This window comes from Epinephelus lanceolatus, chromosome 5, assembly GCF_041903045.1.
Source record: "Epinephelus lanceolatus isolate andai-2023 chromosome 5, ASM4190304v1, whole genome shotgun sequence".
Classification (NCBI taxonomy): domain Eukaryota; kingdom Metazoa; phylum Chordata; class Actinopteri; order Perciformes; family Serranidae; genus Epinephelus; species Epinephelus lanceolatus.
The window spans coordinates 16466358-16489305 of record NC_135738.1 but is presented as its reverse complement, the minus strand read 5'-3'; the positions used below and the strand labels follow the sequence as shown (position 1 = coordinate 16489305).

General features: G+C 37.6%; 4 protein-coding genes across 4 annotated transcripts; all 4 read left to right on the top strand.

Moving 5' to 3' along the window:
- Positions 1–75: 75 nt before the first annotated feature.
- Positions 76–4706, top strand: LOC117262272 (troponin I, slow skeletal muscle-like). The gene is made up of 7 exons (XM_078167775.1): positions 76–202; positions 1568–1721; positions 1816–1857; positions 1973–2104; positions 2550–2639; positions 3924–4097; positions 4287–4706. The coding sequence occupies exons 4-7, from the start codon at positions 1988–1990 to the stop codon at positions 4371–4373; spliced, it is 468 nt and encodes a 155-aa protein (XP_078023901.1). The 5' UTR covers positions 76–202; positions 1568–1721; positions 1816–1857; positions 1973–1987; the 3' UTR covers positions 4374–4706.
- Positions 4707–8787: 4081 nt separating this feature from the next.
- On the top strand, positions 8788–12864 carry LOC117262271 (troponin I, slow skeletal muscle-like). Its single transcript, XM_033635114.2, has 5 exons — positions 8788–8941; positions 9172–9303; positions 9399–9488; positions 10616–10789; positions 10888–12864. Exons 2-5 carry the CDS (start codon positions 9199–9201, stop codon positions 10975–10977), a joined length of 459 nt encoding a protein of 152 aa, XP_033491005.1. The 5' UTR covers positions 8788–8941; positions 9172–9198; the 3' UTR covers positions 10978–12864.
- A 1861-nt stretch (positions 12865–14725) lies between these two features.
- Positions 14726–17963, top strand: LOC117262270 (troponin I, slow skeletal muscle-like). The gene is made up of 5 exons (XM_033635111.2): positions 14726–14884; positions 15014–15145; positions 15887–15976; positions 16129–16302; positions 16916–17963. Exons 2-5 carry the CDS (start codon positions 15035–15037, stop codon positions 17000–17002), a joined length of 462 nt encoding a protein of 153 aa, XP_033491002.2. The 5' UTR covers positions 14726–14884; positions 15014–15034; the 3' UTR covers positions 17003–17963.
- A 1293-nt stretch (positions 17964–19256) lies between these two features.
- On the top strand, positions 19257–22697 carry bpgm (2,3-bisphosphoglycerate mutase). Its single transcript, XM_033634079.2, has 3 exons — positions 19257–19373; positions 19882–20504; positions 21074–22697. The coding sequence occupies exons 2-3, from the start codon at positions 19904–19906 to the stop codon at positions 21247–21249; spliced, it is 777 nt and encodes a 258-aa protein (XP_033489970.2). The 5' UTR covers positions 19257–19373; positions 19882–19903; the 3' UTR covers positions 21250–22697.
- The last annotated feature ends 251 nt before the right edge of the window (positions 22698–22948 follow it).

The following is a 22948-nucleotide window of genomic DNA, read 5'->3' as shown; positions in this document are numbered from 1 at the left end:
CATGGTGGTAAAACTGGTGTTGGGGGAGCTCATATAGAAGTGTGGTGATATACAGTAAACTAGCTGTCAAGACAGAGGAGGCTATTTTGGATGGCCACTCACAGAAGGCACAAGGAGCCATTAAATCTAACTTGAGTTCCCCTCTGGTCATTTCAAGACAGCCACTGCTCACCTCAACAGGTTTTCTGCAGAGATAGAAAAGGTATGTTGATTTTTATGATGATGATGATGATGATGATGATGGTAATTTGGCTTTAAAGTCCTAAGAGGATTAGACAATTTCACCTGCTGCATTTATCTGGAATAATTTAAAGAGCAGCAGGAGCCTTGTTAGGCCAATAAAAGCATAAACATGAAAATGCAAGATTTAACACAGTTGCACAGGTTAGGTTGAGTATAACAGAAAGTCATTAATCTCTATACATCTGCAATACTGGACATGCATCATTTTAACAGGGTTCCCACAGCTTAGGGCAAAGTAGATTTAAGACTTTTTAAAAACTTTTTGATGCCACTTGGATGAAATTTAAGATCAAGTTTCCAACAACCAAAACTGATTAAATAAAAGTTACTTAGGGTTAGGGACAAGTTTGCTCAGAGTGTTTATTGCAACAGAAAATATGACTTTTTTGGTTATATCAAAAAGTTAGATGATCTACTTCAAATGCTAAACATAATTTAGAGTTGAAGACATTATCAGAAAATTATCCATTTGGTCTGCTATGAAAAAAAACTTGTTCATTGATCCAGATTCAGCAATTTTTTCAGTATTTTTTCAGTATTTCTAAGACAAATAGATATTACCTTTTTTTTTTTAATTTTACAACACACTGTCAGGAGAAAAAAAGATTTATGCTATCCTGCTTCTCATGTCTTAGCTTTTTTAAGAATTTGGAAAGATTGATTTAAGACATTTTAATACCAAATAAGGCCTTATTTTTGGATCAATAAATTAATTGCCCTTTAAGACTTTTAGAGCATCCACATGAACCCTGATTTACATCTTGTTACATCCTCTTATTGTTTAAATTAACTTATCAAATAATTAAAATGGCAACGTACACTATACAGTAGCAGCAAACCATACAATTCTCAATAATTTTAACAAATGCTGCAGGGAAATTGTTTCTATTACACAGAATAAGATGATAGTTTTGTTACATATATGTTTTATTTGGCAAAAACAAACTCTGAGTCTGGCTGATTGAAAAAATGGATCGACTCCAGCTGGGATTAAAATAGAAACATCATTCAAACAATCCGCAGCACTCACACGTAGTGTTGCTAATTTAAAGGCTTAATGTTGGTATGTTACCATACCGAGATATGGATGACTAACTTGGCTCAGTCAACAAGAGGTGGATGCACAAAGCATACAGTGGTAGATAAAGATACGGCTTCATGAATCACAAAATAACAAAATGTTATACTTGTAACTGTATAAAATAATACAAGTAATTTTGTAAAATGTTTAACATTAATGTTAAACAGGAAAAATACTATTATACTGAATGTATGTACTGAATAGTGTGTTTTTTCTGACTTTATTATGACTTAATTTTTACAGACAAAAGCCAATCATGTCTGAGGGGTGAGTTTTTCTAATTATGTAAATCAGTATTTGTAAAATCAAATCACGTTCTTTGGATCTTTATCATGTTGATACTAAATCTTATCTTGTTTCATTCACTTTCTGACATCATTATGTCCACCACAGCCAGGTATGTTATCTAAAAATATCTTAATTTAGATATCAAATGTATTTTTGTATAACTGTTGCTACATAAAACTTTGTCTTTGCTTCTTTTTTTGTAGAAAAAATCAAAGATCTCTGCATCTCGCAGACTGGCTCTCAAGGTATTGTGTTTGTCTTTACTGCAACTTATAATAATTCAGCAAAAATAAAACTTAATGACGCCACCCACAAGTTCCCAAAATAAGAGTGACCATTCTCATTTTCTTATTTGATTAGACCAAGCTGCTGAAAATGGCAGCTGTGATGTTGGAGAAGGAGAAGGAGGAAAAAAGGCTGGAGAAAGAAGCAACTTTGGGTGAGCGGGTCCCTCCCCTTCAGCTGTCTGGTTTGTCCATGCAGGACCTTCAGGTATGTGCAGGTCACAGCGTGAGCCACCAATCACACTACAATCAAACTACATGGTTGACATGTTCCGTAAGCAGGCATCCCTCTGATGTTCATAGATGACATGCATACAGTATGTTCGTATGCAGGAGGTGCATAAGAGGAGAAGGGCCTTGACGTCTACATTTTATATTTTGGGCATTTAGATGCCATTATTATTTAAAGCAACCTTTAATAACTCATACTATTATTACGTCACACATTATATACACAAGTAACCACTCAAAATGTGTGAAACAATCAATAGAGTAGTGATAAAAGACATCAGGCTTCCTGTTGTAATGGTTCATAAATAACTAAGAAAAAAAATAACATTTGAGTTTGAGATGTGAACAGGAAGCCGGAGGATTACAGGGCTGTCAATACTTTGCTCAGTAAATATGATAAGACTCTTTCTCTGTGTCTGCAGGCTCTGTGCAAAGAGCTGCACCACAAGATCGATGTCGTAGATGAAGAGCGCTACGACATTGATGCCAAAGTGGCCAAAAATAACAAGGAGGTATGTTTATGTCTGTTTGTATTAATTTAATCTACATGTAGATTTAATTTTGTGTTTACCTCATAGATGTGTTCACCATTAATTGATCAAGTAAACAAAACTGTTTTTTTACATTCAGCTTTATCATCATTGTGGGAATACTTATTCAGCACTCACACTATTGGACGGGTGTTTATGTTTCAGGCAGGAAGAAATACTTTGTAAGAGGTCAACATATCACAGGAGTTACAGGACTCCTTTTCCTGAACGGCTGCCGGTATTCTCTGGCGGCAATTCACCGCAAAATCAAACAGCAGCAGCTTTGAGTGGCCCCTGCAGCTTTCCATAGATACTGCATGGCAGCTCATTGTGAACCACACTCCACAACTGCTTGGTGTGTTTTTGATGTTAGACAATTCATCTCCACTTCCTGCTCTGGCAGTATTACAGTTTAGCCTCCAGCTTTTCTAGCAATGTTTTTCAGTTCTTAGCTTCTTTAGGTAATGCATCAACCAGGTGGTGCTCACGATGAAGGCTCTGGTGTTGGCTGGATTTGCAAAATAAAAGTCCCTAGTTGGTAAGAGGAGTTCACAGGGGCCCCTGGACAAGGCTGGACCTTCTAAATACAAGTCCCCATGAATATATTAGTTTAACCAGAGGCCCAGGCAAAGCTTGATTTTCAAAATAAAAGCCTCTAGATGGTAATTTGATCAAATTCACATCTTCAAATTTTCAATAGTCTTTAAATCTTCAATCTACTCCACTTAGAAATTCCACTAGTCTCCAGGCTTTTATCTACTGACTTCACTGAGGCTTTGAACAGGTCATAAAGCAATTATATTGCACCCGTACATTTTTCAGCTACTACTTTTGTATACTTTCAGCTACAGAGGCCATTCAAATGTCAAAGTGTTGTGCTTGTTAAGGACATTTATGCTTGTAATTAGCCACGTCATATACTTTAAGTACAAAACATCCCCTTTTCAGCCCTTTAAGCTGAAAGAGAGCTTAAAAAGACTTCTAATGACCTTGTCTACTGTATATATTTGTTTTACTGACTGCTCGTCTGCTTTTTATTATGTTGTTTCTTGTTTCTGGTAAGCAGAAGATATAGTTCCACCCCTAGTGGACAACAAAGATATAGTGTATTCTATTCTATTCTATTCTATTAGTAAATCTTAGCTTCCACCTTTGACAGCATTACAGTCTAGCTTTCAGCTTTCCTAGCAATGAATTTAAGCTCTTAGCTTCTTCAAGTGGTCATGTTGCAAACTTTTTACTCACATTTTAAATTGTTTCCTGCAGATTGAAAATCTGTCTCTGAAGATCATTGAGCTGAAGGGCAAGATGAAGCGACCTGCTCTGAAAAGGGTGAAGATCTCAGCTGACGCTATGTTGGGAGCTCTGCTGGGCGCTAAGGTCAAAGAGTCTGTGGACTTCAAGGCCAACCTGAAGACTGTGAAGAAAGAGGAGGAGAAGGTAAGTGTGGCCGGCAACTATAACAGCATATAGTTCTTTAAGTTTTCAAGATTATGTCAAGCTGGCTTGACTCCTTGTTTTAAACTCAGATTAAATTTGAATTATAGCACAACGTTTTGGTATTGGTCATGTTATTTTTGGGGTGTGAAAGTACAATATCACTAAGAATTATTTTCTTCTTATAAACAGAAAGAGGAGGTGACTGACTGGCGTAAGAACGTGGAGGCCATGTCTGGTATGGAGGGCAGGAAGAAGCTGTTCAATGCCGGGCAATAGACATTATATTTATTGACATTCTATATATGAATGCCATTTTACAACAATTAAAGAAAAGTATGTTCCTTTCACAGCTCACAACAGTAAATCAAGAGTGTATGCATGAGTGTGTACATAGACTTCACATTTACAATATATAAAAATATTCAGAATTAAAGAAATTGTGTATATTTTGCATATGTTGTCGTGTTGTTGTAGTGTTGGCACTTTTATAACTGTCTACACTTTCACCACAGATAAACTTATAGTAAGATTTACTGTGTGTTTTGATCTTGAAATGCTTGGAGAAGATGGTTTATGTCATGACAATAAATACTTCTATCTACACAGAGATCCAGTGCTGCACTTTTCTTTTTAAATATCTACTTTACAATTCACTGTACTGAAACATAACATCAGCCAGATGGTGGTGACAGTTCCAGACTGTCAACAGAAGCAGCTGGGAACAAAACTGTTGAATCATCTTTGTAAATCAAAGCAGACGTAACAGTCACACTGAACACTGTCAACATCCAAAAATAAGAGAGGTCGCAGGTTCAGGGCTGCAATAAAGCCCTCAGAAAGAGCAACAAGGGAACAGGCTGAGTCACAGCACCAATCAACACTACAAGACAAAAATGATATTGAAACATAAAGCAAAATAATAATAAAAAAATGCTGCTTCCAGATTTGCTGTTTGTCTTTGTCTTAATATGATGACAAACTAAATATCTTCAGATCTGGGACTAATCTAGAAGACTTAGTTTGAAGACATTGACTCTCTGGAAACTTTTCAATGTAAGGAATGAAACCAGACAACAATTAGCAGACTATTGAGTAAAATACTAAAACAGGATGCCATTTAGTAAATGTATTTTACTGCTGTCCTTTCAGTCTTGACCCAAAAGTACAAGTATCTCTCTCAACACTGCTTCTAATGTGGTAAATCAGTAATGATGGAAGACAAAGCACAGTATATTATGGTGAGAACTACACTGATCTCAACCTAAAAGTCATTTCACTAGTCAAAGCTTGAGCCATTTGGCTTTTTTTAACAGTAAGTAAGTAACAGTAAGTTTGAAAAAATGACCCTTGAAGATGTCTGCGTGATGTCATCAGGGTTATCTAGGCTTAGATTTGGTGACAGAGAGTCTATGGTACAAATTGGAAATGTGAAGTTTTACAGATGAGGGAGTTTATTTTAAATTTTATATTTCTGTCAGCCTCAGAGTCGCAGATTTCGACAATTTCTGACAGTGACAATTTCTCCTACTTGGTGAAAAGAACTATAGATGTGTAAACAAAAAAATGTCTTCAGCAACTTCTCATTAGATATTGTACTGATTTCAAGAGTCTGCTTCTCACCTTTAAGGCCCTTCATAACCTAGCCACTGTATCTTTCTGAATTCCTTCATATCTACACACCCTCCTGTACTCTTAGATGCTCTTCTGCAATCCAACTCACATCACCATCTGCCTGCTTGACTACCTTTTTCAAGCTGGCATATTTAGTCCGATCTAATGATGACATAAACATTAAAATTTGATGACTTTATGATGATGATTTGACCTACTTTTTATAATCATGATTTTTGTCCAGTTATTTTATTTACTTACTACTGTATATTACTGATCTGTTTGACTTTATGATCTGTGGATACATAGGTGCTTGTTTTTAACTGTGTCTTGTAAGGTGTCCTTGAGAGTTTTGAAAAGCACCTAAAAATAATAATAATGATCATTATTATTATCATTATCATTATTATTATTGATTTCAATATGATTACAAGGCCAGCAGTGGAGGTAATCAAGCACAAACAAAGTCATAAAGTGGTTTTCCTCTTCTAATCATCATATTGCGTAAATGCAGCATAGCAAGTAAGATAAAACTTTATTTATCCCAAGAGAAATTACTGTGCAGCAGTTATCACACAAAGTAGGAGCAGAGCTAATATAAAGAAAGCGAATATAAAAGTCTAAGATAACATTATTAAGGTGCACATCCAAAGTGTAAATTTAATACCAAAATCAAGTTACCAGTATAGATCATAAAAATATACACAGGTTAACAGTAGGGACCAGTTGAGCAGGGTTGCATTATGGGAAATGTAGGCTCCAGTGTTCTTGGAGCTTGACTCATTAGACAGACTAACAGGATATCCCGGCCTCTTCTGCGCAAGTTTTTCCTTTGCTAATCTGTCGTTCGTGTGGAAATGCAATACTGTGTCACTTGAATACTCCTTTAAATAAAGTACTGCAAGACGTGATCTAAAATTACTTGACCTGAGGTTTGTAGTCTACTATTCTTGTTGAACTGTTCGCCCCCCACCAATCCTTAGGTGAGGGCACGAGTCGCAGCCCTTTGAGCCATCTGACTCCTTGTAACAACAATGACACAGACTGAACTCTGACTGGCTCAGTTTCCAAACCATCAAGTCCCATCAAGTCCAGCACCTGTCCTTGTTCCTCTGCACCTCTAAATACAACATGACTAAGTTTTGGCTTTGCTCTTTCTTCCAAGGTGGTCCTGTAATATGTTATCGGACTATAATAGTCTGTCATCACACACATGCAAGGGAGTGGTGGTGTCTCTGCAGTACAATTGATAGAGGATGTGCACTGAACATGATAATGCTTCTATACTTTTGGAATGATGTGGTTAAAGTAAGGAAATAGCTCGATTTGAATTGATGCAAGGAGGTAAAACAAATCATTTTAAAGCTGTTGTTTCATTCAATTTCAATGTTTTAATCTCAGTTTTGTGTCATAAATCTACATAACACTGGTTTTGCACTAAATTGTACATAGAATTGATGCAGCCACTAGAAGTTCAGACATGTGAAAGGGTGTTAAAACCTCTTCACTCTCGGTCGGTGACACTGTTAGATGCCTAAAGCTGGACATCTTAAAAAGGTCAAGGATCACACTTGGACTGTGCTATTTGTTCTATAAATAAAGGGGGAGAACAAGTAAATACTGTTGATTTCTTCCTTCTGTTTGACTCCTTAACAACTTGATTCAAACTCCAACAAGATGGCCCCTGGTCAAATGTGAATGCGTGACACTGACCCTGCATTAACGTGGGTCAGTGGGTAATGTCTCTTTAAATTCTCACTGTCACTTCCAACAGGTGTTTTCCAAATAACACAAGATGCCCAAATGTTTAAGCCTATAAATGAAGTTTTATTACCTCCTTTCCTGCGTGATATTGTCAGGATGCTATGTGCAACAGTAAATGTCACTGTTGGTGGACGGACAGGGGTCTATTTTAGTGAGCCATTCACACACTGACACTATAAATCTGATTTTTTTTCTCACTCAGAAAGTCGATTGCTGCCTCCCCTCACACACACTTTTCATCGGTTTGGAGGCTCGAAGAGTGGTTCAGCTTCAATAAGGTAGAGAGGTAGAGGTGCTAATTCTGACACTTCATGAATAAAAATTAACCTCTCAGCATGCTATTAATTTAATACAATTACTAACAGTTAACTAAAAGGTTGTTTTTGAATAATGTTGCGACTGATATTAACCTCAAGTTGAACGTTGTCAGTTTACATGCCTGTGGATTATCTGGCCATTCACCTTTTCTGTCACCTATGCAGAGACTCTTGTGAGTTATGTTAACACGTCCACTGACCCAGCACATTGGAACTTTACATAAGTGCTTTTAAAATTATAGTAATTTGGAAAGATTTACCTCGTACTAATAAATGTGTATGAAACAAAAAGACAAAGTCTGCACACAACCTATTACTGTATTTAATTTACTTGTAATATCCATTAAAATTTGTAATAATATCAATTTTAATTCAACTGAATTTTCATTTGATTTCCACATGAATGAGGTAAAAAAAGTTTATATTGTTTTTTGATTGCATGTCTAAATAAAGTAGCCAAAATGTGAAGTACAACACTACTTTGATTTTTTTATGACTACTTGTTTGGTACATAAGGAATTGCACTGGGGGAACATTTTGGGTGAACAGCAAATAATGTTGTGCAGCTTTAACGGGCCAATTAATATTTGGTATGTGGAGTGGGTGAAATACTTTGATCAGGGAGGTTTAAAAGATCATCAGTCGTCAGTGCACAGCTAAATTGAACAGGTGTTACAGGTGAATTGCATGATGGTTAGAATTTCACAAGATTACAGTTCATTTTCTGCAAAGACACTTTTCAATATTTTTTTTTTACTTTTCCTATTCTAGTGGGGGAATTTAAGTCAATCATGGCTGAGCTGTGAGTATAACTGCCTTTGATTTATTTTAATTTGTTCATTGACGGCTTTGAATATAATGTATAAGTATGTATTAATATTTATGATGCAAATATGTTGATGTGTATTTTTTCTCTGTTGTTAATGCACCAACAGACCTGTAAGTACAAAAGTATATTCAATAAACCCTTTTTCAATCTTCTACTTATCTAATAATTTAAATATATATATATATATATATATATATATATATATATGCAAAAGTATTGTGCTAAACAATATAAAGTATATATAAGTGGAAGGTATTTAATGTTTTTATTGTAAATTATAGAGAAAATCAAAGATCTCCTCATCTCGAAGGCTGGGGTTGAAGGTAAGTACTTTGTTTGAGATGGGTTTTTTTAAGTTCTATCTATTATGAAGAATTTAACAGGAGACATTACTGTTAATCTACTGTTAAGTGGGTTGCTAACTGAATTGTACATAAAGTTTATGTGCATAAATATATAAAAAATAACAATCATATTTTAACTTTTTAATTTGAACTTTTGTTCACCTACATCAAATGACAGGGAAAAAAATCATATTTTTTTTTCCTCTTAGATTAGACTGTTGGCAACCGCTGCTCAGATGCTGCTGGAAGAGACGGAGCAGAAGAAGAAGGACAAAGAAGCTGCTCTGGCAGAAAGAGTTCCTCCTCTGAATCTGTCTGGTCTGTCTTTGCAAGAACTTCAGGTATGTAACTTTAATCAAATCTTCAAATACACTCTCTGTTTGAGTTTATTATTAAGTACAGATAGCAGTGGGAGATGTCTTTTAATGTTTTACAGGATCTTTGCAGAGATTTGCACCACAAAATTGATGTTGTAGATGAGGAGTGGTATGATATCGGTCTCAAGGTGTCCAAAAACGACAAGGAGGTGAGCTGCTGAATACTGAACAGGAAGTGATGCATGTGGAAATGTTTTTTAAGCTATGGCATCCCAGTGTCTTTGAGGACGGGGTCACAACTTAGAGGAGCTGAAAGTGAACAAACACTGCCTCCCAGTGGCTGCAGGAAGACATAACAGAATTTTATCCATAAAGCCTGTTACAGCTCACACACTGTTTACATTGGTGTTTTCAGCTTTAGCAGTAAACTCAGATGAAACTGTAAATTTGAGATTTGCCTGTGAGCACACAGCCTGCTCTTTTGTAATCCATGACATTTCAAATATAAAACAAGAGTCACATTATTTAACTGGCCTAGACGTTAAGTATGGACTTCTAATTTGTCTGGAGCCAATTATTACACTGGTATAATTAAACACAAAAGCCCAGAGGCCAACAGTTACAGTCTATATTAGGGTTTAACCAACAAAAAACTGGGCCAAAACTGGCTGTATATCAAATGCAGGGCAACATGACGGCTACCAAAAAGTGATGCAAAACATCTTGATTGCCCCCTGGTGGCTAGCTGCAGTATAGGCCATACTAAAATGTCAGTACATCTCAAAAAAGTTTTATACCAAAGAGGGTTTTTGCCATTTTAAGTAGTTCTTATCACACTAATGGATGTTCAAATGTTCATTTTTCTTTTGAGTTTGGTTTGAATTGGTATACAGTATACTATACTTCAACGCAAGTAAGTCCAGTTGCCTACGAAATAGATCTTATGATTACCATGACCTGGATGACTGAGAATCTTCACCGACATATACTGTATACGGTTATCCAAGTCAAACTCTGACGAATTTAGGATTAGTTTGACAAAATAACGTTAACTTAAGGTCAACTTATTAACTTTTTAATGAGGTTTTAACCACATCTTCATCTGGGTAAATTTCACAAGCTGAAGAAGACTGCAAGATTTTATTAAAAGCACCAGGAAAAGAAGGTCCTTAAGTTATTTACATTAAATTAAAAGGTTAAGAGTGCTCATAAATCCATATGTGAACTGGTGGGAAAACATGTAAGAATCTTAGGACCTTCCTTTTGCATTGTGTTCATTAAATAAACAAAAAGCAGTGAGGTTAATGTGGTGTACTGGACTGACTCCCCTGACCAGATTGAGAACATGAACCTGAAGATCATTGAGATTCAGAGTAAGTTCAAGAAGCCAGCTCTGAGGAGAGTGAAGATCTCAGCTGAGGCTATGCTGAGCGTTCTGCTGGGCTCCAAACACAAGGAGTCCATCGACTTCAAGGCCAACCTCAAGACCGTCAAGAAGGAAGAGGAAAAGGTAGGCCTGGCTTCTGCCTTAGGGTCTCCCAAACCTTCAGGTAACAGCTATTTTTGGTTCAAATGATCTGTTTCATCTTGGCTCTATGTTTCCTACAGAAGGAGGAGGTGACTGACTGGCGTAAGAACGTTGAGGCCATGTCTGGTATGGAGGGCAGGAAGAAGCTGTTTGACGCCTCCGGCAACTAAAGAAACACTTACTATTGTTAAGCAGATCTTAATAAACTCTTAACCTTACTTACTATCTTAACTACCATATTAATTTATAAATTACAGATTGGACAAACACACTTAAAACTAGGACAGCGTTGCTTGTTATAGCTTTATTGAAATCATGAAAAAGTTTATTTACAGAGGGACTGTAGGCATCAGGTGGTCTTTAATGGTTTGTTAAATAGAAAATTTGAGGTACACTGATTTTGTGATGAACTGCCAAGTTCGGACTGCAGACGAATCAAATTTGTTCCTCAAACCCGATCTTTAAGACAGACTGTCCACACTGTTATTTGCAAGTGATCAGATCGGACTCTTGAGTCCACAAGGGACGAACCTATCTGCACGGGTTGCTGTGGTAACAACATGGCATCAGTAACTATGCAGCTACGCTGATGATGTGGCTTTCCAGTGCAGAAGCATGAGAAATGTGACCTAACAGGAACAATGACTGTTTTCAACATGGAAAAAAAGATAAATAATCACCAAAGACGTTCAGTGTAGGATTTATCAATATGGATTTATTTTACTGAGTCTCTTACAAGACACTGCAGTTCAAAGTTGGATTACAAAGCTTCTGGAAGGGATAGGATCGCACTAGAGCCTTCGCTGGAACTGTATGAAAGGAAAAATTAGCTTCTGGGCAAAATTAAGTCCCTCCAAAACGCAAGGTGCACTGCACTGCCTTATTTTTAAAAAATTGAATGCCACTAGTGAAAAAAAAAAACACGCTTGCTGCGCCTTTTCATTGTTGCCAGGCAACCATGGACTCCCCTCCTTATTCTAACCTTCCCATTTTAATTTATTTTAGTTATTTGACAGTTATTAGTAGCTAGTTTCTAAAATGTTGAGGCAGAGGGTGCTTGCTGTAGCTCTGGTTGAGGGAGAGAGACTGTCAGCACAGGGACGCAACTTTTGGGCACAGGGATGTGGAGGGTACATGAGACCCTAAAAAAGAGGGTGGAGTACCACCACTTGGTCCAGGAGCTTTGCCTCCATGACGGCCGTTTCCAGGCATATTTTAGGATGACTTCGGGGCAGTTTAATAACCTGCTGTCTATCATTGGGCCGTATAGCTCTGTGCATCCAGCAACCCCTACCACCAGTTTCTCCTCTATTGTTTATCAACTGTAAACTTGTTGTCGTGACTACCACAGAAGGCCCGTCTCTCAAATCATCTGATTAGACAATGGGAAAAAAAGATGACAAAAAAGAGATTACATGGGGCGTATTTCCGCTCTGAGGTAAAGTTTTTTTCGACTCAAGGAGTTCAGCACACTCTGGCAAAAATGCCAGGTGCATAAAGCGCTGAAACATGAAGCACGTCACAATGCAAAAAACACGAGCAAAAAGCTTCATTCTCATTAAAAACATCTACAAAAAGGCGCCTCCAGCTGCTAAAACACCTACTGTGTTATCAGGGCCTAATGCAGCCTTCTAGAGATATTTAATGTTAGTAATGTTATGTGATGTTTGACATATGGATATGCCAAATTACAGATTTGGGTTGACAGTCAGAACAGGGCCTGTGATGCAGTGACTGTTTGCAGTAGTTCTCGTCTGCAGCCTTGTGATGGCAGCATAACTCTTTCAAACTATCACTCAGACACTTCTGGAGCTACTGTATTATACTGTCCCTCGTAAATTAACAACTGCTAGTGCGTTATCTGCTGTGATAAACTGCCATCTGGCTTATCAGACACTCAAAGTGTACAGCCCATTAAAGCTATGATGCTATTAATTAAATAGTATGATTGCACTCTTTGTTAGGATTATTGCACTGGGAGTATGTTATCTTCACATTTGGTTTACTTGAGACAAACATGAAACCACCAATGTTCTCTCAATAAAAATATAACAATCCTGCTGTTGTTTTCCTTCACTGTGTGACTGTATGTGGGATCAACTTTATTTTCACACACATAATATTAAATTAAAGTTCCGTCAAGCTTTTCCCCCGTCTTCCTTAGCGAAGAGACAGAGAACGCTAAGAAAGCATCAAAGGTGGACAGTCCCACTAAGATTTCACACCTCATACATGTGGGATGTTAGAGACGCAGTGCAAGAATGGTGAGGACAAGAGGGTCTATTTTAGTGAGCCACTCACATGAGCGCTGGAATCTATATATCTACCCTCTTTCTGCCCTTCTCGTCTCAGAAAAAGACGCCTGTGAGTATTTGTCACCTACTGTATAAGGTAAGGAGTTTCATTTTGAAATACTACAGAACATGAAGGGATAAAACAGCAAATGAAGGCTTTGTATTCTTTACTCTTGCTAAAAAGTTAGAAAACTGATGCTGCAAATTATGAGTATTAAAAAAGAAAGCTGCATTTCTCCTCTTAAAACAGCATTTTTGTTAAAAACCAGTTATAATTTCTTACAACTGAATGTCATTTTATGAAAATCAAATTACATTATCTCATTGTCAAAAAAAGGAAACTTCTTACATGTTGGTCTGGGATGAGAGTTTTTTTTTTCCGTTCAGGTTTGAGATCAGCTGGCTGATTTATAAATAACATGTCAAAGTCTGGATTTGATTTATGTCTTTTTTTTTCTTTTCTGCAACCCATTCCGATTGCTTAGAATTTTGTAGTGTTATTTAACTGTCATGATTTGGAAATGAAGAATATCTTGATAATTAAATAAAACGTTAAAATAATTATATCAAAAAAATAAAATGAATCCTGCCCTTTTTGGTCTCGACTGATAACTGTCTGGTAATTGTAAGTACTTTTTGCTTTCTTTTAGAGAGTATTTTAAAGTCATTATGCCACTGACCTTCAGACAATGTCACACATTGTTTGTGTCCTGTGCTATGGAATGACAACCCATGGTATATAGTAGGAGTTGCATGTAATGAATTGAGCTTTTTCAGTTCTGAGATAGATGTGTATTCTTCTGTAAAAAAAAAAGCAAATAAGAAAATAATTTTCTTTTGTTTTTAGACAGATTAGACAGTGGGAGACACACATACCTGCAACCATGTCTGAAGGGTAAGTACTCCTGTCTTATTCACTTTCACAGCACCTTAACTTCACATTTTATTACAAGAAATTGTCAAATGTAACAAATTGCATCTTTTCTCTTTCTCTTCTTGAAATTTAAAAATCACCTCCCAAACTGGATAGGACTGCGGTGAGTTGATTCTCCTGTCAGAGACAGAATAAATGTCCTAAATATACAGTAATTTGAGTCAGTTGTGGGACTAAAAACGGCATTTGTGTTAGATTATGAGAATTATTCATTCTTCGCTCCAAACCAAATATGCATAAGTGCCATGATTGTACATGGAATTGATTGTAGGGCTGGGAAATAAATTGATATTATATTAATACTCTGATACCAGACTAGATATCTTCCTAGATTTTGGATGACGTAATATCACAATTGTTGTCTTTTCCTGGTGATGTAATTTCTAAATTTACCAGACTGTTCTGGCTGCTTTTACCCACTTAGTCATTATATTCGCATTACTGATGATTATTCATCAAAAATCTCATTGTCAACCCTGTCATCACAATATCGATATCGAGGTATTTGGTCAAAAATGGCGTGATACTTAATTTTTTCCTTATCGCCCAGCCCATTATTGATCAATTTGACACTTGCAAGAAATATAATCCAAAGAGAAGGTAAGTATAAAGTTAAAATATAAAGGATAAAGTCAAATTATCTTACCTTAATCAACTTGTGCCATCATTTTTGTTTTTGGAATCATACCATGACTAATGTGCAATACACAACAGAAAAATGAACACTAGCAAATTTACTATGTTCTGTTGGATATTTGACATGTTTTACCAGAAGTCTGACACATATATTGTTTTCTTTTACAGAAACCAAAGCCAAAAATCTCGGCATCTCGCAGGCTGTTCTTGAAGGTATTTTATGTGTAACTGTGTGTTAGACTTGGATGATAATGCTGTACAAATCTTTACAAACTTTAAGTACTGTAAACCATACATTGTTTGATTGACTGAGGTGTAATTCTGTTCATGTGTGTGCACCAGACCAAACTGCTAAAGAAGGCCATGACCATGCTGGATCAAGAAAAGCAAGTCAGAAAAGACGAACGAGCGCGAACCCTCGCTGAGAGATGCCCAGAACTCCAAATGTCAGGCCTGTCTTTGCAGGATCTACAGGTACATTTATCACTCAAGCATTTCATTGCACGTAAAGAGTATTTGTTTTGGTATTGGCTCAAAAGAAAGTCAACATTCAATCACATAACTGTCTTAACACTTCATGCAAATCACTTTTCCCCACCAACTCCTAGTGGTATCAAGCCACAAGCTATTACTTTTGGTTTTGAGGTTTTGAGATATCTGAGACTTCTAAAGACAATGAAGGTGAATGTAATTTAGTTTGTGGTTCTGAAAGCACTGAAAAATTACCTCTGAAAACCTCAACAGCAATGCCTCCTGCCAAGAACAATGTCTTTGTTATTCTGAATAATCCACAGACCTCAAAGTCCACAGTTTTAATAGGGACCACCAGAAATTACTTCCAATGAAACCACCCAAAGCAAAGTCATCAAATGCTGCATGTGTTTAATGAAATGTGCAAATCTATCAAATCAAAACACATTGCCCAATTCTTCTCCAGTGCACTACGCTTGATTCAAACATTTTGGACTATATTGCCTTCAAAAGGGTGGTACCCAGGAAACTTTTGGTGGGTAAAGCATGGTATACTGAGGAAGGGTTTTGTGACATGTTTTAATTTTGATTCTAGTAACAAATCACTGCCCATGCTGCACTGTCTCTTTGCATTGTTCCTTACTGTGTCAGTATTTCCATGAAGTCATACAGACCAGTTATGCTCCAACAAATTCTGGCAATCGGTACTTAAACAAGTTTAATATACTAAATGTTTCCATTCAGACTCTTTGCAAGGAGCTTCACCAGAAAATCGATGTGGTAGATGAAGAGCGATATGACATTGATTCGAAAGTGATGAAAAATACCAGGGAGGTAAGTCATATTTGTAAATAACCCCATTGGTTTATATCTTTTTTTACACAAATTCCAGGGGTTCAGGGTGTATATAAAGAATATTCATTGGGTATTGGAACATTTTAAGGTAATGCTGAGAGTGGTTTGGTGTTGTTTTGTGTGGGCAAAAGATACAGGACCTGTCTCAGAAGATCTTTGAGTTGAAGGGCAAGATGAAGAGACCGGCTCTGAAGAGGGTGAGGGTGTCTGCTGACGCCATGTTGGGAGCTCTGCTGGGCGCTAAGGTCAAAGAGTCTGTCGACTTCAAGGCTAACCTCAAGACTGTGAAGAAAGAGGAGGAGAAGGTGAGGGCTGCTGGCCTTAAACATAGTTTGTATTGGCTTTAACTAATACATCATGTGGTGTCACTTCAATTCAATTCACTTAATTCACTGAGGTTAGTCCACTCAGTATCTGCTATTTCCTGGAAGTCCTGTGTACATAACACACACAGCACACAAAAACAGGAAGGATGTAGATCAACATATGTGATGAAGTTGACATGCTTGCATGATTCATGTGCTATTTGAGTTGTACCCTCATGGCTATTGTCAGCCACTTTGGATAAAAGCATAACATAATGTAACTCTGGGTACCAAACTTTTGACAAAAAATTGAAATTTGCTGACCTCATAGCGGCCTGAATCCAGGATATTAACACAGATGATAAAGCTAAAGATAGAAAATGAAACAATGATGTGAAACCTGACACACTAAAATGCATTTAAAGGAACTAGAAAGTAGACTAAAACAACCTGAGAAGGGTTTCATTTGTTCCAAAAATGCAGTGGAAGTAAGAATGCAATTATACAGTATCTGAGGGTGCAATGTTTAGTGCTGGGATTTCATTCTCCAAACATCCTGGTGTGTTCAAATCTAACTGAGCTAATTCAAAATCATCATCTTCTCACCCCACAGAAAGAGGAAGTGACCGACTGGCGTAAGAACGTGGATGCCATGTCTGGTATGGAGGGCAGAAAGAAGCTGTTTGATGCTGGGCAGTAGATTTCATGGTGAATTTCTTTTGTGGAGATGTTTTGCTGCTCTGCAACAGGTGGAAACACTGAATCATGTGACTGCTGTTCACTTTATAAAGACAGTGAATGAAGTGAAGATCAGGGTAATTAATACATTTTGGCACAGTTCCAAGTGTCTGTATTAAGTGTCAGGTGTTTAACTTTGCATTAATTTATGTAATACATACAGTTTTTTACATAATGTATGATGTATTATGAAAAACATATGTATATATTACAGCACTGTATTGCTGTTGTAGTTCCTGGCATGCATATGATTCATAAACACAGCACAACTTCTGGCTGTCCAGGTCACTTGTAGTATTGTTACTGGCTTGTCTTTTGACCTCTGCTATATGCAATAATAATAGATAACAACATAAAACAACATTTCTGTGTATTCTTGAGTTTTTTAAGACAAGAAAGTGGCTGTTGGATCAAATGAATACACATTCAAAGGGCAGCTGATACTGGCAATCAAGTGTTCATGGAGTCACATAAACTGAGAATCGGTGAAAATGAATGTGGCAATAAATTTTAGACATTATGTTGAGGGGAGACAGTTTAATGAATAAAAAGGAAATGGTATTGCTCAAAAAAGAATGGTCCTCTGTGTGTTAAAACTGAAATGTTGTTCTTCTTACAGCACTGTTTAAGTATTTATATACTTGTATACATCTGATGGTATAAATCGTCATAGTCATGTCTATAAGTGAAGATTTTGCCATGCCTTTTGTTCATTGGTAGCCCCCACTGTAAGATCTCTGGTGTATAAGATTATTGTGGACAAATGTAGGTACCTGGGTGCATTGGTTGTTGATGTTCTGGGACGCCATGTCAACTTCAGCCTGTAATACGTATTGTCTGTTTTTAAAACACACTTCTGTATTCACAGGAAATGTACAGTTTGCATACAGTCTCTTCCAAAATAAAGGCACAACATCAGCACAGCACTAAGAATTGACAGTTATTTCATTCAGCAACAAAGGCATGTGGTTGGGTTCATAAAAAAAAGAGCAGGGTTTTGCTTTACAATCATACAAGAAGCTAACACCCCTCTCCCAGGCGAAAGTCGGTGTGTCAGAGTGAGACCTGACGTTGTGCATTTATTTTGAAAGAGACTGTCTATAAACGGTAAATTTCCTGTGAAAACGGAAGTGTATTTTGAAAGAATATAATGCATGTAACAGGCATTACTTGACACAACTTCCCACAACATCAACAACCAACACACTCAGGCTACCTTTTACGTCGTATCTGGACGTGATTTAGAAGGTTTAAACTGAGAGCCAAATTAAAATTTCCTCTCCAAAGCAAATGGACCTGGTGATTTAAACCAGTAAAAACACAGAAAAAAAATCAGTTTTACATTTTTTTTAAAAAAATAACTCATTAAATTTTTTTAGGTTGCTTACTACCATGGCTGATTCATAAACTTGAATTGCCATATCTAGAGCCAGTGTTTTGTTTGTCCATATTGGACTACTGTAGAAACATGGCGGTGCAATATGGTGGACTCCATGATTAAAGGCCTACTCTCTGTGTAGACGGCTCATTCTAAGGTAATGAAAACACAATGATTCTCACTTTCAGGTGATTATACATGAAAGAAAACTTACTAATTATATTATAGTCCATTTCTGCCAATATATCCCCCTAAATCCTTACCACTAAACTTTTAACTTAAATGACAAAGGCAAGTGTGTGTATATAAAATGGTGCAGCAGTCCAATGTATTCAGGCAGGTTAAACAAAACTTGACTTCAATGTAACTTAACATTCAAACACTATTCACTTTTACCTAAATTATGCTGAGGTGAAAAACGTTGTTTTTACCCAAACTAGTAGAAAATGACTTCTGTTCTTTAGCCACTTTATCATATTTATATTCTTCCCACTGTTTTCTCACACACCTGCATCATTTCAGGCGGGAACAAAAGCTTACATTAAGTGTCCCTTGTCTCTGCCTGTGGACAAAGTTGTCTTAAACTGCCGCCCTTCTCTTATAAACACCACAAATCCTCTCAAAACTGTAAATCACAAAGCCCACAGGACAAAACATCAACAGTTAGCTAGCTAACACACAGTACCTCTCCATAACATCCATCAACGGTCACTCCCCGTCTTCCCCCTCCTTCTCCCTCCGCGTTGAACGTGCCCGGCCGTTACTAACACTCCTAATATGGGCATAACATTTGACAAAGGAACCGCCCACTTGCGATATACGCCATTCTGATTGGAGGACCAGACTGTCAATCATCGATGTTCACGGGAACAACTGCTGTACGTGGCCGGCCACAAACTGTCAACACTGACGACTGTACTAGCTACATTTAGGCCGGATTTAAAACCCACACGGGGTAAGACGACATTTTCACTATATTCTGTTCATTTTGGGATAATGTTGCCTCATGTAGTTTTGTTTTTATATGTCGCTTTTGTCTGTATGTCGGTCTGAGAGGCCATAATACGCACTGTATTAACGGTCACTAACATAGCAACATGTCCATCCATCCATCCTCATGGGTTTGCTTTGCAGTAGCATCCAGTGAAATATTTGCATAATACTAACGTTAGTTATCTGTAACCGTTTGTGTCCTGCTTATTAGTAAAGCCAGTTAATATGGATAGCTGCTGAAGCTATGTGCCTTTAGCCAGTCACTTTTTTAAGACAACCTCTGACCTTTTGCTAGCACTATCTCTGAGAAGTAACCTACCTGTCCCTGAACCCAGATCAGACACACAGAACTGTGTCTAAATGAGGCTATACACTGTTAGCTGGAGATAACTTTATTAAAATAATAGATTTTCACTTTTGTTATCACTAACTGCATAACTTTTCTGTTAATTTCTGCTGTATGTGTGCAGGTTTCTGCTGCTGGTGCTTCGGATGTCCAAGTACAAACTCTTTCTGCTGAGGCATGGGGAGGGGGCCTGGAATAAAGAGAACCGTTTCTGCAGCTGGGTTGACCAGAAGCTGAGCCCGAATGGGGTGAAAGAGGCCCAGGACTGTGGCAGGCTCCTAAAAGAGCAGGGCTACAAGTTCGACTTAGTATTCACTTCCATACTTAGCCGCTCTATCCAGACAGCATGGCTGGTGCAGGAGGCTATGGGTCAGGAGTGGGTCCCCGTGGTGAAGTCCTGGAGACTGAATGAGCGTCACTATGGTTCCCTGATTGGCCTGAATCGGGCGGAGATGGCTCAACAACATGGAGAGGAAAAGGTGAAGCTGTGGAGAAGGAGCTACGACATCACTCCGCCTCCTATTGATGAATCCCACCCTTACTTCCTGGAAATCTACAATGACCGCAGATACAGCACTTGTGACGTGCCAATGGAGAAGCTTCCCCGAGCAGAGAGTCTGAAGGAGGTGTTGGACAGGCTGCTGCCATACTGGGACAGCACTGTGGTGCCAGAGATAAGGAAAGGGAAGACTGTGCTCATTTCGGCTCATGGAAACAGCTGCAGGGCTCTGCTGAAACACCTGGAAGGTATGTTACTGAAAGCTATTATGAACAGTGCTCTCTCTCAGCCTTTGTGTTTGTGCAGTGATTACATTCAGTTGAATTCAGCAACAGCTTCTGGACTCTGCAGGCTGCTGTTTCCAGTCGTTGGTCACTGAATTTGGAGTGACATATTTCAGTCCCTAAAATGGAAAGTTGAACTTGTGTAAAAAGGCCAGCGAGTTTATGTTACATTTGGCTGTGGCTATTCAATCCACGCTGACCTTTCATCACACTCGTAAGCTTTGGAGGCTCATTTTGCCACAGGACACACATTGGCTGTTACTTAATATTATGCAGCACAAGATATATACATACAGGGAAGATTTCTGTTCATACTGAACATGTTTTCCCTGCTTTTAAGCAGGTGACACAACAGAAAAACATCAGCCACTGCCATTGGTAGATGTCATTTTATGGGCCCATGATGGTTGACAAGGCAAATATCAACAGATAGCGACGTTTGGAAATATGAATTGGTGCATCCGTGGTTATCAAGCCTTGTTGTGGCTAGTTTGTCTAGTGTGATCTTAATATTACTGTCCTTATTTCAACAGGTATATCAGACGACGATATTGCCAATGTGACTTTGCCTACGGGGATACCCGTGCTGCTTGAGCTGGACGATAACCTCAAGCCTGTGAAACCTCGACAGCTCTTGGGAGACCAGGCGAAGATTCAGGCAGCGATTAAAAAGGTGGAGGACCAGGGAAAAGCTATACCGTCAACTTGAATACATTAAACTGGCTGTAAAAATTAACATAGCTGAGTTCTGCACTGTTGGCCTGTGCACACTTTTTTAGGCACAGTGAAAAGTTTTGAAAATACTCAAATAATGATAATATATAACATCAAACAATAAAGACAACAACAAATTGTTAATAAGATTTAAAGGATAGGTGTGGAGTTGCTGTATGTCTAACAGTGGCCTGGAGACAGAAAGTGTGTCACAGGTTAGAATGGTCCGACAGGAGCAGGAGGAAGTACTGTACTGTAACTGTTTTGGTACTGTGTTGAGTTGTTTAATGTGTAAGCACTGATTTTTTTAAGCTAACTGTCCCTGCTTATGCCTGTATGGAGACCCTAAAGTTATTTATTTATTGACTCATTGACTCCACATTGCAGATAAATTGTTATGTGCTAAAGCTAAAATATCTTAAAACGTGTCATATCCAGAAAGAGGAAAAGGTCGCTTCTTTCTAAAAGACGCTTTCTCTGTTACATTTATAAGCGTTAGGAATATTCCCTTACATTTAAACACGTGCCTTCAGTATTAACGTAGTGCGCAAATTCAGCCACTACTACGAGTTGAGCATCAAACAGGTCGTCTACTGATTATTATTTAAAAATAAAATCACTCAGTTAACAAATCTTACCTCATAGAAATCGATAACCAGGCTGTTCATTCCAAGAACGGGGTCATTGTGAGGCACAGACATGCTGTAAATATGCAACACCACAGAAATCATCCACTGTCCCACACACATGACTCACTCTTACTTTTAATTTGAGTACTCAGTGAGAGTAGCAAGAAAGCTGAAGTTGTTTGTTTGAGGTTTATACATACAGTAGACTCTGACACAAAATAGGTTGAGTTGAAAACACTGGCTATTTGGTATGATAACTGGTCCATGCTTTGCACTTTTTGGGAATTTTATGAGTTTTTTATTTTATTTAAGTCCCCTTTATAATTAAATGCAACTACTGTGAATGGTAAATACCATTATTTTGCATAAATAGAGTTAATTTTTCCATTGGTTTTCTAAATTATTAGCATTCATGTGCAATTTGATGTTGCTTAATGTACGTAAGGAAATGTTACAAAAATATGTCTTATAACAGCACTATCTTCATCTTACGTTACTGCTGTGTGTGACACAGGCATGTCATTGTACTGTATGTTGTATCCTGTCTCTTTTTGTAGGTTTACAGCACTATGTGCATTATTTGTGTCTCATGTTTGTTTAGTTGTGTTTTACTGCCACTGTTATGTTGAACACTGGTCTGTTAGGTCAACAGGGGAAAAGGGATAAGTTAAGAACATGCATTTGTAGATACTAAAGAGTAGAAAAGTGATATATTTGTAATCTCATGTAAGAAGATGTCTTCCCTGCTGTTCACACCTTACCTTCCATGTGAGTCTGCTTGATGAAATAAAAGGGAATTCAAAATTTCCTAAAATGTTATTTGTATTTGTCTGTTTTGAGTTAATGTGAAGCTTCATGTTATCAGACAGTTGATGGTTTCGCAACAGGAAGGCGTGTCGGATGTCACACTGACACATATTTAGTAATAAATTGTGTGATGGGGCAACAGAAGCAAATTAGAAAACAGACAGCAATAATGTTTTGGAAGTACAGATATGGCTGCAATTCCAACTCTGGTTGCCTGGAACCCACTGGGAACAATAAACAACTGATTCTGTCTGGCTA